The sequence below is a fragment of the Dendrobates tinctorius genome, unplaced genomic scaffold, assembly GCF_039654945.1.
Source record: "Dendrobates tinctorius isolate UK_male_01 unplaced genomic scaffold, ASM3965494v1 ptg000455l, whole genome shotgun sequence".
Classification (NCBI taxonomy): domain Eukaryota; kingdom Metazoa; phylum Chordata; class Amphibia; order Anura; family Dendrobatidae; genus Dendrobates; species Dendrobates tinctorius.
The window spans coordinates 953,295-965,451 of record NW_027362117.1 but is presented as its reverse complement, the minus strand read 5'-3'; the positions used below and the strand labels follow the sequence as shown (position 1 = coordinate 965,451).

Sequence of the window (12,157 nt, the reverse complement as noted above, 5' to 3'; positions counted from 1 at the left end):
GACCACCGGGAGGAGCGGCGGCGCCTCCCTTATATCTCTTCCTCCATGATTACCTGATCCCCCGCCGTGTGACAGGATAATTGAGGCGTTCTAATGGGATAATTGTGGAAAATTGAATAAATTATTGTGTCAGTTTCCAATCAATTCATCTATTCCTGGTGGATCTGGCGAAGCCTCCTGTGAAACCTCCAATTCTCTGGTCCTCCAGGACAAGTTTGTCCTGCGATTATGAAGGAAGTCATGTTAGCGGCTGCTCGGGAGACTCGTTATTTCCAGACATCTGGGGATTTGTAGTGAAGCCACAGATTTGTTTTCGGTGACATTTTTGAGGCCACAAAGGAGCGAGATGATGAAGACGCAGAGGAAGAGGACAGAGTTGGCCGCCTTCATGGTGATTGATACCCGACATCTGCTAAGAACTACGACCACAGCCGGTGATTAGAAATGTGAATATGCGTAAATAATTACAAATATCCATAAAATATTAAACGAAAGAGAAGAAGACGTGAACATTGTGAAAACTGTGAATTTATTACCGGGCTTCAGACAAAGGTGTAAAGACCTAAGAAATCAGTAAGAAATGACAGAGGATGTGTCGTCTATATAACTTCTATTGTTGGGGATGGTTATTTCTCACTTTTATATATTTCCGCATGTAGGAGATAATCCCTCCCTGTACTGTCTGTATATACGGTGCAGCAGGGGGAGAGCGCTTTATGGCAGCTGCAAAGAATGAGAGACAGAAAACTGTCCGTAGACTGATACACTTTACGGATGGAGTACGGCACTTCCCACAGGGATAATGGAGTCTGCGTATGGCGTTACCATCCCGTATTATCAAGGCAGTACAATAGATCCCTGCCTCTAGCTATCTTGAGATGGCTCTGCTGAACATGTCTCAGTCTACACAGTAAAGTTAACCAGTGGGATGGGAAAAGCAGGAAATGTAATTTTGCTCTAACGGCCCAGATATGAGCTGCACATTTTTTTTACATTGATTGTCACATAAAATATCACATTCTGATAAGTAGAGACAAGAAAAACAGTGAGGATGAAAGTTATAAAGATTGCTAGTTTAGCCTGGACCCCAGTCTGCCGCCACTCAGATGATTTCTATGTTTTCTTTACGATCTGACTCTTTGATATTAAATACTCTTTAGTGTTCATATGAGGTTTCAGGATGATAATGTGACATTTCGGGGCAAAAATACAGCAAATCAGCCCAAGGCTGGAGGAGAGGATAGCAAAAATCTCCACGGCCACCATGTACTTGCCCTTGGTGCTGATGTAGGCAGGGATAAAGGAGATCCAGACACTGGTGAAGACCAACATGCTGAATGTAATGAACTTGGCCTCATTGAATCCATCAGGGAGGTTTCTGGCCAGAAAGGCAATGACCAGGGTCAAAAGGGCCAAACATCCCAGGAATCCCAACATGATGTAGAAGAAGGTGATGGAGCTGTCCCTGCACTCTACGGTGATGACACCTTTCGTTGTCTTCATGTTGAGTTCTGGAGATGATGGATACATGATGACCCACGACATGCAGATCACACTTTGGATGCTTGAGCCAGTGAGGACCATGGAGTTGGGAATTGAGGATCCCACCCATTTCCTGAGGGAGCTGTTAGGTTTTGTGGCACTAAAGGCAATGACAACAGTAATAGTTTTGGCAAAGATGCAAGAGACGCAAAGGGAAAATATGGTCCCAAACACGGCCTGTCGGATGAGGCAGGTGATGATGGAAGGGCGGCCGATGAACAAGAAGGAGCAGAGAAAGCAGAAGAGCAAGGCCACCAGCAGAAGATAGCTCAGACTCCTGTTATTAGCCTTCACCAGGGGAGTATCCCGGAAACGGATGAAGATATAGAGAACTGAGATGGTGAGGAGCGAGCAGGCGCTGGTGATGGTGGACAATGCTACGCCCAACGGTTCTCCATACGAGAGAAATTCAATCACCTTCGGGATACATTTGACTCGGTCCTCATTGGACCACTGATCCTCTGGGCACCTCATGCAGTCGGTGGAATCTGAACAAAGAGTGAACAACACTTAGATACAATGTAACAAGTCTATTCCAGCTCTAAATTGTAACATTTCTAGTGAATCTCTGCCATAGATACTTCTTATTAAGGCTGAAAGTCAATAGAGAGGGGCAGTAATAGTAATAATGGTAGTAATAATAACAGAAGTGGTAGTAATAGCAGTAATGATAGTAATAACAGTGGTAGTAATAGCAGTAATGATAGTAATAACAGTGGTAGTAATAGCAGTAATGATAGTAATAACAGAGGTAGTAATAGCAGTAATAACAGTGGTAGTAATAGCAGTAATAACAGTGGTAGTAATAACAGTGGTAGTAATAATAGTAATAACAGTGTTAGTAATAATAGTAATAACAGTGGTAGTAATAGCAGTAATAACAGTGGTAGTAATAGCAGTAATAACAGTGTAGTAATAATAGTAATAACAGTGGTAGTAATGATAGTAATAACAGTGGTAGTAATAGCAGTAATAACTATGGTAGTAATAATAGTAACAACAGTGTAGTAATAATAGTAATAACAGTGGTAGTAGTAATAGTAATAACAGTGGTAGTAATACCAGTAATAACAGAGGTAGTAATAGCAGTAATAACAGTGGTAGTAATAGCAGTAATAACAGTGGTAGTAATAGCTGTTATGAATGAATGAGTCACCGGAGGAGGAAAAAACAAAAATACAAGCTAAGTCCAGAAAACAGGAGAGGTTGGTAGCTAATGGATTGCAGACCCCTGATCCTATTCACAACAACTAACAGTAGCCGTGGGGTGTTCCTACGGTGGTCCTAGACACCTCGTTCACAGCCGGAGAACTAAATAAACCTAAAGAAAGAAAGGGAAAATCTAAACTGCCCCGGAGCAGACCCCAAAGCAATAGACAGCCCCCAACATGTATTGACGGTGAAAACAAATAAAAACACAAACACAGACAGAAAGACAGGCTGAGCAAATGATGGGGCCCTCACTAACTAAATAGGACAGGAAAGAAAAGCACCTGTCTGCAATCACGCAAAAATCCTGCCAAAAATAATGTCCAACATGTCTGATAGAAAAGGCCCTGAAGTCACTAGACTTCAAAATCACTATATCAGCACTCAGGTATATTCTGAAAACAGAGCAAAGAGATCAACTGATCAGAGACAAAAATGGAGTTATTATTATTATTATTATTATTATTTTTTATTGTTATAGCGCCATTTATTCCATGGCGCTTTACATGTGAGGGGGGTATACATAAAAACAAGTACAATAATCTTAAACAATACAAGTCATAACTGGTACAGGAGGAGAGAGGACCCTGCCCGCGAGGGCTCACAATCTTCAAGGGATGGGTGATAATACAGTAGGCGAGGGTAGAGCTGGTCGTGCAGCGGTTTGGTCGATCGGTGGTTACTGCAGGTTATAGGCTTGTCGGAAGAGGTGGGTCTTCAGGCTCTTTTTGAAGGTTTCGATGGTAGGTGAGAGTCTGATATGTTGTGGTAGAGAGTTCCAGAGTAGGGGAGATGCGCGAGAGAAATCTTGTATGCGATTGTGGGAAGAGGAGATAAGAGGGGAGTAGAGAAGGAGATCTTGTGAGGATCGGAGGTTGCGTGCAGGAAAGTACCGGGAGACGAGGTCACAGATGTATGGAGGAGACAAGTTGTGGATGGCTTTGTATGTCATGGTTAGGGTTTTGTAATGGAGTCTCTGGGCAATTGGGAGCCAGTGAAGGGATTGACAGAGGGGAGAAGCTGGGGAATAGCGGGGGGACAGGTGGATTAGTCGGGCAGCAGAGTTTAGAATAGATTGGAGGGGTGCGAGAGTGTTTGAGGGGAGGCCGCAGAGCATGAGGTTGCAGTAGTCAAGGCGAGAGATGATGAGGGCATGGACTAGGGTTTTTACAGATTCTTGGGTGAGGAATGAACGGATGCGTGAAATATTTTTGAGTTGAAGTCGGCAGGAAGTGGAAAGGGTTTGGATATGTGGTTTGAAGGAGAGATCAGCATCAAGGATTACTCCGAGGCAGCGAGCTTGTGGGACTGGGGAGAGTGGGCAGTCATTTACTGTAATTGATAGGTTCGTAGGGGGGGTCACGTGAGATGGGGGAAAGATGATGAATTCTGTTTTGTCCATGTTGAGTTTCAGATATCTAGTGGAGAAGAAGGATGAAATAGTGGACAGACATTGAGGGATTCTGGTTAGTAGGGAGGTGATATCTGGTCCAGAGATGTAGATCTGTGTGTCATCAGCATAAAGATGATACTGAAAGCCATGAGATTCTATGAGCTGTCCCAGGCCAAAGGTGTAAATAGAGAACAGCAGGGGCCCTAGGACTGAACCTTGTGGGACTCCGACAGATAGGGGGCGAGGTGAGGAGGTGGTGTGTGAGTGGGAGACGCTGAATGTCCGGTCTGTTAGGTATGATGAGATCCAGGAGAGGGCCAAGTCTGTGATGCCGAGGGATGAGAGGGTCTGTAATAATAGGGAATGGTCCACTGTGTCAAAGGCAGCCGACAGGTCCAGGAGGAGGAGGACAGAGTAGTGTCGCTTGCTCTTGGCAGTTAAGAGGTCATTGGTGACCTTAGTAAGGGCAGTTTCAGTGGAGTGGTGTGACCGGAAGCCAGATTGTAAGCGGTCGAAGAGGGAGCAAGAAGAGAGATGGGAGGACAGTTCAAGGTAGACGTGTTGTTCCAGTAGCTTGGAGGCGTATGGGAGAAGTGATATAGGGCGATAGCTAGATACAGAGGATGGGTCAAGAGAGGGCTTTTTGAGGATAGGTGTGATGGAGACATGTTTAAAGCTTGAGGGGAAAACACCAGTTGTTAGTGATAGGTTGAAGAGATGGGTTAGGGTTGGGATGAAGACTGTGGTGAGGTTTGGGATGAAGTGGGATGGGATCGGGTCGAGTGCACAGGTGGTGAGATGTGATCTTGAGAGTAGAGTGGAGAGTCGATCTTCTGTAATGGTGGAGAAGTTGGTTTTGAAGGTGGAGGGCTGGGAAGTCGGGAGGAAGGGCTCTGGGGGTTGTTGACCAAAACTGTCCCTGATGTTATCAATTTTCTGCTTGAAAAATGAGGCAAAGTCTTCAGCTGAGATGAGTGGGGAGGGAGGAGGTGCTGGGGGGCGGAGGAGAGAATTGAAGGTGTTGAATAACTGTTTAGGGTTGTGAGACAGGGAGGATATGAGAGATGAGAAGTAGGTTTGTTTAGCTGTGGCGAGTGTGGTCTTGAAAGTAGTGAGGGACTGTTTGAATGCGATGAAATGCTCGTTGGAGTGGGATCTTTTCCATCTGCGCTCAGCAGCCCTGGAAGCTCGCCTCAGCTCTTTGGTCAGGCTGGTGTGCCAGGGCTGTCTGTTGATTTTGCGAGTTTTGGTATGTGTAAGTGGGGCAGCGGATTCCAAAGCTACAGCTATTGTGGTGTTATATAGAGCGGCAGCGTCATCCGCATTGTGTAAGGAACTTATATCTGTAAGAGGGAGGAGGGATTCGGAGAATGAGTGTAGGTCAAGGTGATTAAGATTCCTGCGAGGGTGTGAAAGTTTGTGGGGTGGGGATTGTAGACATGGAGTGAAGAGGGAAGAGAATGTGAGCAGGTTGTGGTCAGAGAGAGGAAGAGGTGAGTTAGAGAGGTTAGATAGGGAGCAGAGGCGGGTGAAGATGAGGTCCAGTGTGTGGCCATCTTTGTGGGTGGCTGTAGAAGACCATTGAGTGAGGCCGAAGGAGGAAGTGAGAGATAGAAGTTTAGTGGCAGCTGAGAGGGAAGTGTCAATGGGGATGTTGAAGTCGCCCATGATGATAGTAGGGATGTCCGCGGAAAGGAAATGAAGTAACCAGGTGGTGAAGTGGTCAAAGGTGGTGGTGGCTGGCCCTGGGGGGCGGTAGATGACAGCCAGTTGGAGGTTGGAGGGGGAGTAGATGCGCACAGAGTGCACCTCAAAGGAAGGGAGGGTAACAGAGGGTGGCAGTGGGATTGGGGTGAAGGAGCAGGTATCTGACAGGAGAAACCAACTCCTCCACCATGTTTGCTGCTGGGGCGGGGGGTGTGAGAAAGGTGGAAGCCGCCATACGAAAGTGCAGCAGGAGAGGCTGTGTCAGAAGGGGTGAGCCAGGTTTCGGTGATGGCGAGGAAGGAGAGTTTGGTAGTAACAAAAAGATCATGGATGTAGGAAAGCTTGTTGCAGACAGAGCGAGCGTTCCACAGAGCTCCTGTTAGTGGGACTGGGGAAGCGGGGGCTGGGTGAATGGGTATAAGGTTGGAGAGGTTACGGAAGGTTGTGATAGAGCGTGGATGGGAGGTAGAAATGACTGTGGGAATGTGGTGAGGAGGACCAGGATTTGGAGAGATATCACCAGCAGTGAGAAGGAGCAGAGAAAGTGTTAGCAGGTGGGAGCAGGAGAGGGCATGAGGGGGCTGTCTGTGTTTGGAGACAGAGGATTGTATGTTAAGGAACAGTTTTGAGGCGGAGGTGAGGTGGATGGGGAGGATTGAAGAAGAGATGAACAGTTCCTTACTAGGAGTAGGGATTAGGGGAATTAGCAGAAAGTGAAGGATTATTGGGGTGAAAGTGAAAACAAACAGAAACATTGTTTACAGTGACTGTGTCCAGTTACCTTCAGTTCCCTTCTGGTTCAATTCTGGTTTTAATTCTTAAATTAATCTTCACACTTCTAGCACGTTCAGCCAGTCCCAACCAGGGCTGGCTGAACACAAACACTAAGTAAACCAGACAAAATCTCATGGAACAATAGCAGAGCAAAAACTTAGCTTTAGTAGACAGGACTAAACTGGAGGCCAGAGCTCAGAGCAGAAACAATCACCAGCAACCCAGCAGGGCGTCGGCGGCCTTATATCCACTCAGAGATTCCGGATGTCCAATCACACTCCACCTGTTCAGATGACAGGTTTTTCCCATCCAACTCAATTTCACTACCTCCTTTCACCAGCAGAGGGAGTTCATCGGACATCAAAGGTGAAGGAGAAAATGAGCTCATAACAGTACCTCCCCCTTGAGGAGGGGGTCACTGAACCCTCATCCACGCCACCAGGGCGATCAGGATGGGCCCGATGAAAAGCAAGAACCAATCTTTCGGCAAGAATATCGGATGCAGAGACCCAAGAATTATCCTCCTGGCCATAACCCTTCCACTTAACCAAATACTGGAGTCTCCGTCTAGCCAGACGAGAATCCAGTATCTTCTCAACCTCATATTCCACATTACCTTCAACCAATACAGGGTCAGGAGGTGCCACCACAGGAACTACTGGCTCAACAAACCTCTTTAACAGAGACTTATGAAACACGTTATGGATCTTGAATGTAACAGGAAGAGCCAATTGAAAAGAGACCGGATTAAGAATCTCCAAAATCTTGTAAGGTCCAATAAACCTAGGTTTAAACTTTGGAGAAGCCACCTTCATAGAGATATTCTTTGATGACAACCAAACCATATCACCCACCTTAAACCGGGGACCAATGGTCCTATGCCGGTTGGAAAACCGCTGGGCCTTTTCCTGGGAGAGAGACAACTTATCTACCACTTGGTCCCAGATCTGGTGCATTCTCTCCACCACAGTGTCAACACCTGGGCAGGCAGAAGACTCCACCTGCCCTGAAGAGAATCGAGAATGAAACCCAAAGTTACAAAAAAAAAGGTGACATCAAAGTGGCAGAACTAGCTCTATTATTTAAAGCAAATTCGGCCAAGGGCAAAAATGAGACCCAATCATCTTGATCAGCAGAAATAAAACATCTCAAATAAGACTCCACAGTCTGGTTTGTTCTCTCCGTCTGCCCATTGGTCTGAGGGTGAAACGCAGAGGAGAAGGACAACTGAATTCCCAGCTTGGAACAAAAGGCTTTCCAGAATCTGGAAACAAACTGAACTCCTCTGTCCAATACAATGTTCTCAGGAATCCCATGCAAGCGAACAACCTGTTGCAAAAACAAGGGCACCAACTCTGAGGAAGATGGCAACTTAGGGAGTGGTACAAGATGGACAATCTTAGAGAATTTATCACAAATCACCCAAATAACAGTCATTCTCTGAGAGACAGGCATATCAGAAATAAAATCCATTGAAATATGGGTCCATGGCCTCCTGGGCACGGCAAAGGCATCAACAACCCACTAGAGCGAGAACAAAGTTAAGACCGGGAGCAAGTCCTACAGGACTGCACAAAATTCCTGACATCACAAGACAAGGCGGGCCACCAAAAAGACCGACTCACCAAATCTCTAGTACCAAAAATACCTGGATAACCAGCCAATGTGGAGCAATGAACTTCAGACATTACTCTCTTCCTCCACTGGTCAGGAACTTACAATTTTCCAATGGGACAACGATCAGGTTTGTCCTCCTGAAACTCTTCCAGAACACGTCTCAAATCGGGCGAGATGGCAGAAAGGACTACCCCCTCACCTAAGATGGTAGCAGGCTTGGTCACCACAGGAGAATCAGCAAAGAAACTCCTAGAGAGGGCGTCTGCCTTGACATTCTTAGTGCCCGGAAGAAAAGAGACCACAAAATCAAAACGTGTGAAAAATAAGGCCCACCTAGCCTGTCTAGGATTCAAGCGTTTGGCCGACTCAAGGTAAATCAAATTCTTGTGGTCAGTAAGGATCACGACTTGATGTTTAGCTCCCTCCAACCAATGTCTCCACTCCTCAAATGCCCATTTCATGGCTAACAGTTCCCGATTCCCCACATCATAGTTGCGTTCCGATGGGGAGAACTTTCGGGAAAAGAAAGCACAGGGATTCATTTTAGATGTTACCGGATCTTTTTGGGACAAAACAGCTCCTGCACCAATCTCAGAAGCGTCCACCTCTACCTGAAACGGGAGTGAGACATCAGGTTGCCGCAAAACTGGAGCAGAAGTGAACCTCCGCTTCAGCTCCTGAAAGGAAGAAACAGCCTCTGGAGACCAATTCAGCACATCAGCACCCTTCTTAGTCAAATCAGTCAATGGTTTGGCAATACCAGAAAAATTAGCTATAAATTTACGATGAAAATTAGCAAAACCCAAAAACTTCTGGAGGGCCTTCAAAGAAGTGGGCTGAACCCAATCATAAATGGCCTGTACCTTGGCCGGGTCCATTTAAATAGTTGACGGAGACAAAATAAATCCCAAAAGTGAAATCCTCTGTACACCAAAAAGGCATTTCGATCCCTTAACATACAGGGAATTCTCCCTCAAAATCCGGAACACAGTCCGAACATGTTCCACATGAGAGTCCCAATCCCTGGAAAAGATCAAAATATCATCCAAATAGATGATCAGAAACTTATCCACAAAGTCCCGGAAAATATCATTCATGAAGCACTGGAAGACAGAAGGGGCGTTGGTGAGCCCAAAAGGCATCACCAGGTACTCAAAATGTCCCTCCGGAGTATTAAACGCCGTCTTCCATTCATCCCCATGCTTAATGCGAATAAGATTATACTCCCCCCTGAGGTCAAGCTTGGTAAACCAGCAAGCACCTTTAACTCTGGAGAATAGATCAGAAATCAGGGGTAACGGATACTGATATTTAACAGTAATTTTGTTGAGGGAACGATAGTCAATACAAGGCCTTAATGAACCATCTTTCTTGGCCACGAAAAAAAACCCAGCACCTAAGGGTGAAGAGGATGGTCTAACATGACCCTTCTCCAACGACTCCTTAATATAGGATCGCATAGCCTCGTGCTCGGGTACAGATAAATTGAAAAGTCGACCCTTGGGAAATTTACACCCAGGGCTCAACTCAATTGCACAGTAATAACTCCTATGAGGAGGCAAAGACGCAGACTTATTCTCACTAAATACATCATAAAAATCAGCCAAATAGTCAGGAACATCATGCGATTGGGTTAGAGGTGGAGAAAACAGGAGCGTCACCAAGAGCACACCGACAACCCCAACTCACCACAGACACAGATATCCAATCCAAAACTGGATTATGGATTTGCAACCAGGGAAATCCCAGAACAATGGTATCATGCAAATTATGCAACACCAAAAATCTGCAATTTTCTTGATGGTCTGGGGCAACCCGCATTACCACCTGGGTACAAAACTGAGGTTTATTCCTCGCCAAAGGAGTAGCATCAGTACCCCTCAAAGGGATAGGCGTCCGCAGAGGTGTCATAGGAAACCCACAACGTTTAGCAAAATCCAAGTCCATCAGGTTCAGAGCCGCTCCCGAATCCACAAAAGCCTTAGCGGAAAATGTGGACAGGGAGCAGATCAGAGTAATTGCCAGAAGAAACTTAGGTTGAACACCGCCCACAGCAAATGTGTGTGCAAAACGTTTCTCTCGTTTAGGGCAGACAGAAATCATATGAGAGGCATCCACAGAAAAAACACAGCTTATTCCGCCTTCTAAACTCCTGGCGTTGCGCCCTAGACAAAACTCTATCACATTGCATAGTTTCAGACATTTGTACAACAGGTGGCAACATTTCTCGTGTACTTTTACGCTCACGTAAACGCCGATCAACCTGAATGGCTAATGACATAGAATCGTCAAGACCAGAGGGAACAGGAAATCCCACCATAGTATCTTTTACGGTTTCTGACAAACCCTTCCGAAAGAGCGCTGCCAAGGCACCATCATTCCAGGTAGTAAGGACCGCCCACTTTTGGAATTTTTGACAGTATAACTGCAGAATCCTGACCCTGGCTCAATGCCAACAGGGCTTTCTCAGCTTGATCAATAGCATTAGGTTCATCATACAACAACCCCAAGACTTGAAAAAAATGCGTCCACATTAGTTAGAATAGGATCATCAGGTGTCAAAGAAAACGCCCAATCCTGGGGATTGCCGCGCAGCAAAGAGATGACAATTTTAACCTGCTGCACAGAGCTTCCCGATGAGTTAAGCTTCAAGGCAAGAAATAATTTACAATTATTCTTAAAATTCAAAAATTTAGACCGATCCCCAAAAAACACATCAGGAGTAGGAATCTTTGGTTCAGCAGCATGTGAATGAGCAAGATAGGTGGAAATTCCCCGCACTTCAGCAGCCAGCTGCTCCACACGATCAGACAATTGCTTAATCTCCATTAAGAAAATTCCTCCTACGGCCCCAGAGAAAAAGAGGAAAAAATATACATTAAAGAAAAAAAAAATTCTGACACTTTTTTTTTTTTTTTTTTTTACAATTCTTTCCTGCTATTGAGTACCCTAGAATCTGCGGTATGGCTGGTGATTCTGTTATGAATGAGTGACCGGAGGAGGAAAAACAGAAATGCAAGCTAAGTCCAGAAAACCGGAAAGGTTGGTAGCTAGCGGATTGCAGACCCCTGATCCTATTCACAACAACTAACAGTAGCCGTGGGGTGTTCCTACGGTGGTCCTAGACACCTCGTTCACAGCCGGAGAACTAAATAAACCTAAAGAAAGAAAGGGGAAATCTAAACTGCCCCGGAGCAGACCCCAAAGCAATAGACAGCCCCCAACATGTATTGATGGTGAAAACAGATGAAAACACAAACACAGACAGAAAGACAGGCTGAGCAAACGATGGGGCCCTCCCTAACTAGATAGGACAGGAAAGAAAAACAACTGTCTGCAATCACGCAAAAACCCTGCCAAAAATAATGTCCAACATGTCTGATAGAAAAGGCCCTGAAGTCACTAGACTTCAAAATCACTATATCAGCACTCAGGTATATTCTGAAAACAGAGCAAAAGAGATCATCTGATCAGAGACAAAAATGGAGTTCAGCCAGTCCCAACCAGGGCTGGCTGAACACAAACACTAAGTAAACCAGACAATATCTCATGGAACAATAGCAGAGCAAAAACTTAGCTTTAGTAGACAGGACTAAACTGGAGGCCAGAGCTCAGAGCAGAGAGGCTCACCAGCAACCCAGCAGGGCGTCGGCGGCCTTATATCCACTCAGAGATTCCAGATGTCCAATCACACTCCACCTGTTCAGATGACAGGTTTTTCCCATCCAAATCAATTTCACTACCTCCTTTCACCAGCAGAGGGAGTTCATCAGACATCAAAGGTGAAGGAGAAAATGAGCTCATAACTAATAGCAGTAATAACAGTGGTAGTAATAATAGTAATAACAGTGGTAGTAATAGCAGTAATAGCAGTAGTGGTAGCAATGGCTATGTTTTAGAACATGCAGCGATCCG

At 45.5% G+C, this 12,157-nt stretch overlaps 1 protein-coding gene across 1 annotated transcript in view; it reads right to left on the bottom strand.

Annotated features, from left to right (window-relative positions):
- Positions 1–512: 512 nt before the first annotated feature.
- The window catches only part of LOC141077529 (extracellular calcium-sensing receptor-like), a 39,121-nt gene continuing 27,476 nt past the window's right edge, over positions 513–12,157 (bottom strand). Inside the window, exon 6 of the mRNA XM_073564524.1 lies at positions 513–2,030. Within this exon, the coding sequence (XP_073420625.1) occupies positions 1,114–2,030 (917 nt within the window). The 3' untranslated portion in view covers positions 513–1,113. The remainder of the gene's footprint in view (positions 2,031–12,157) is intronic.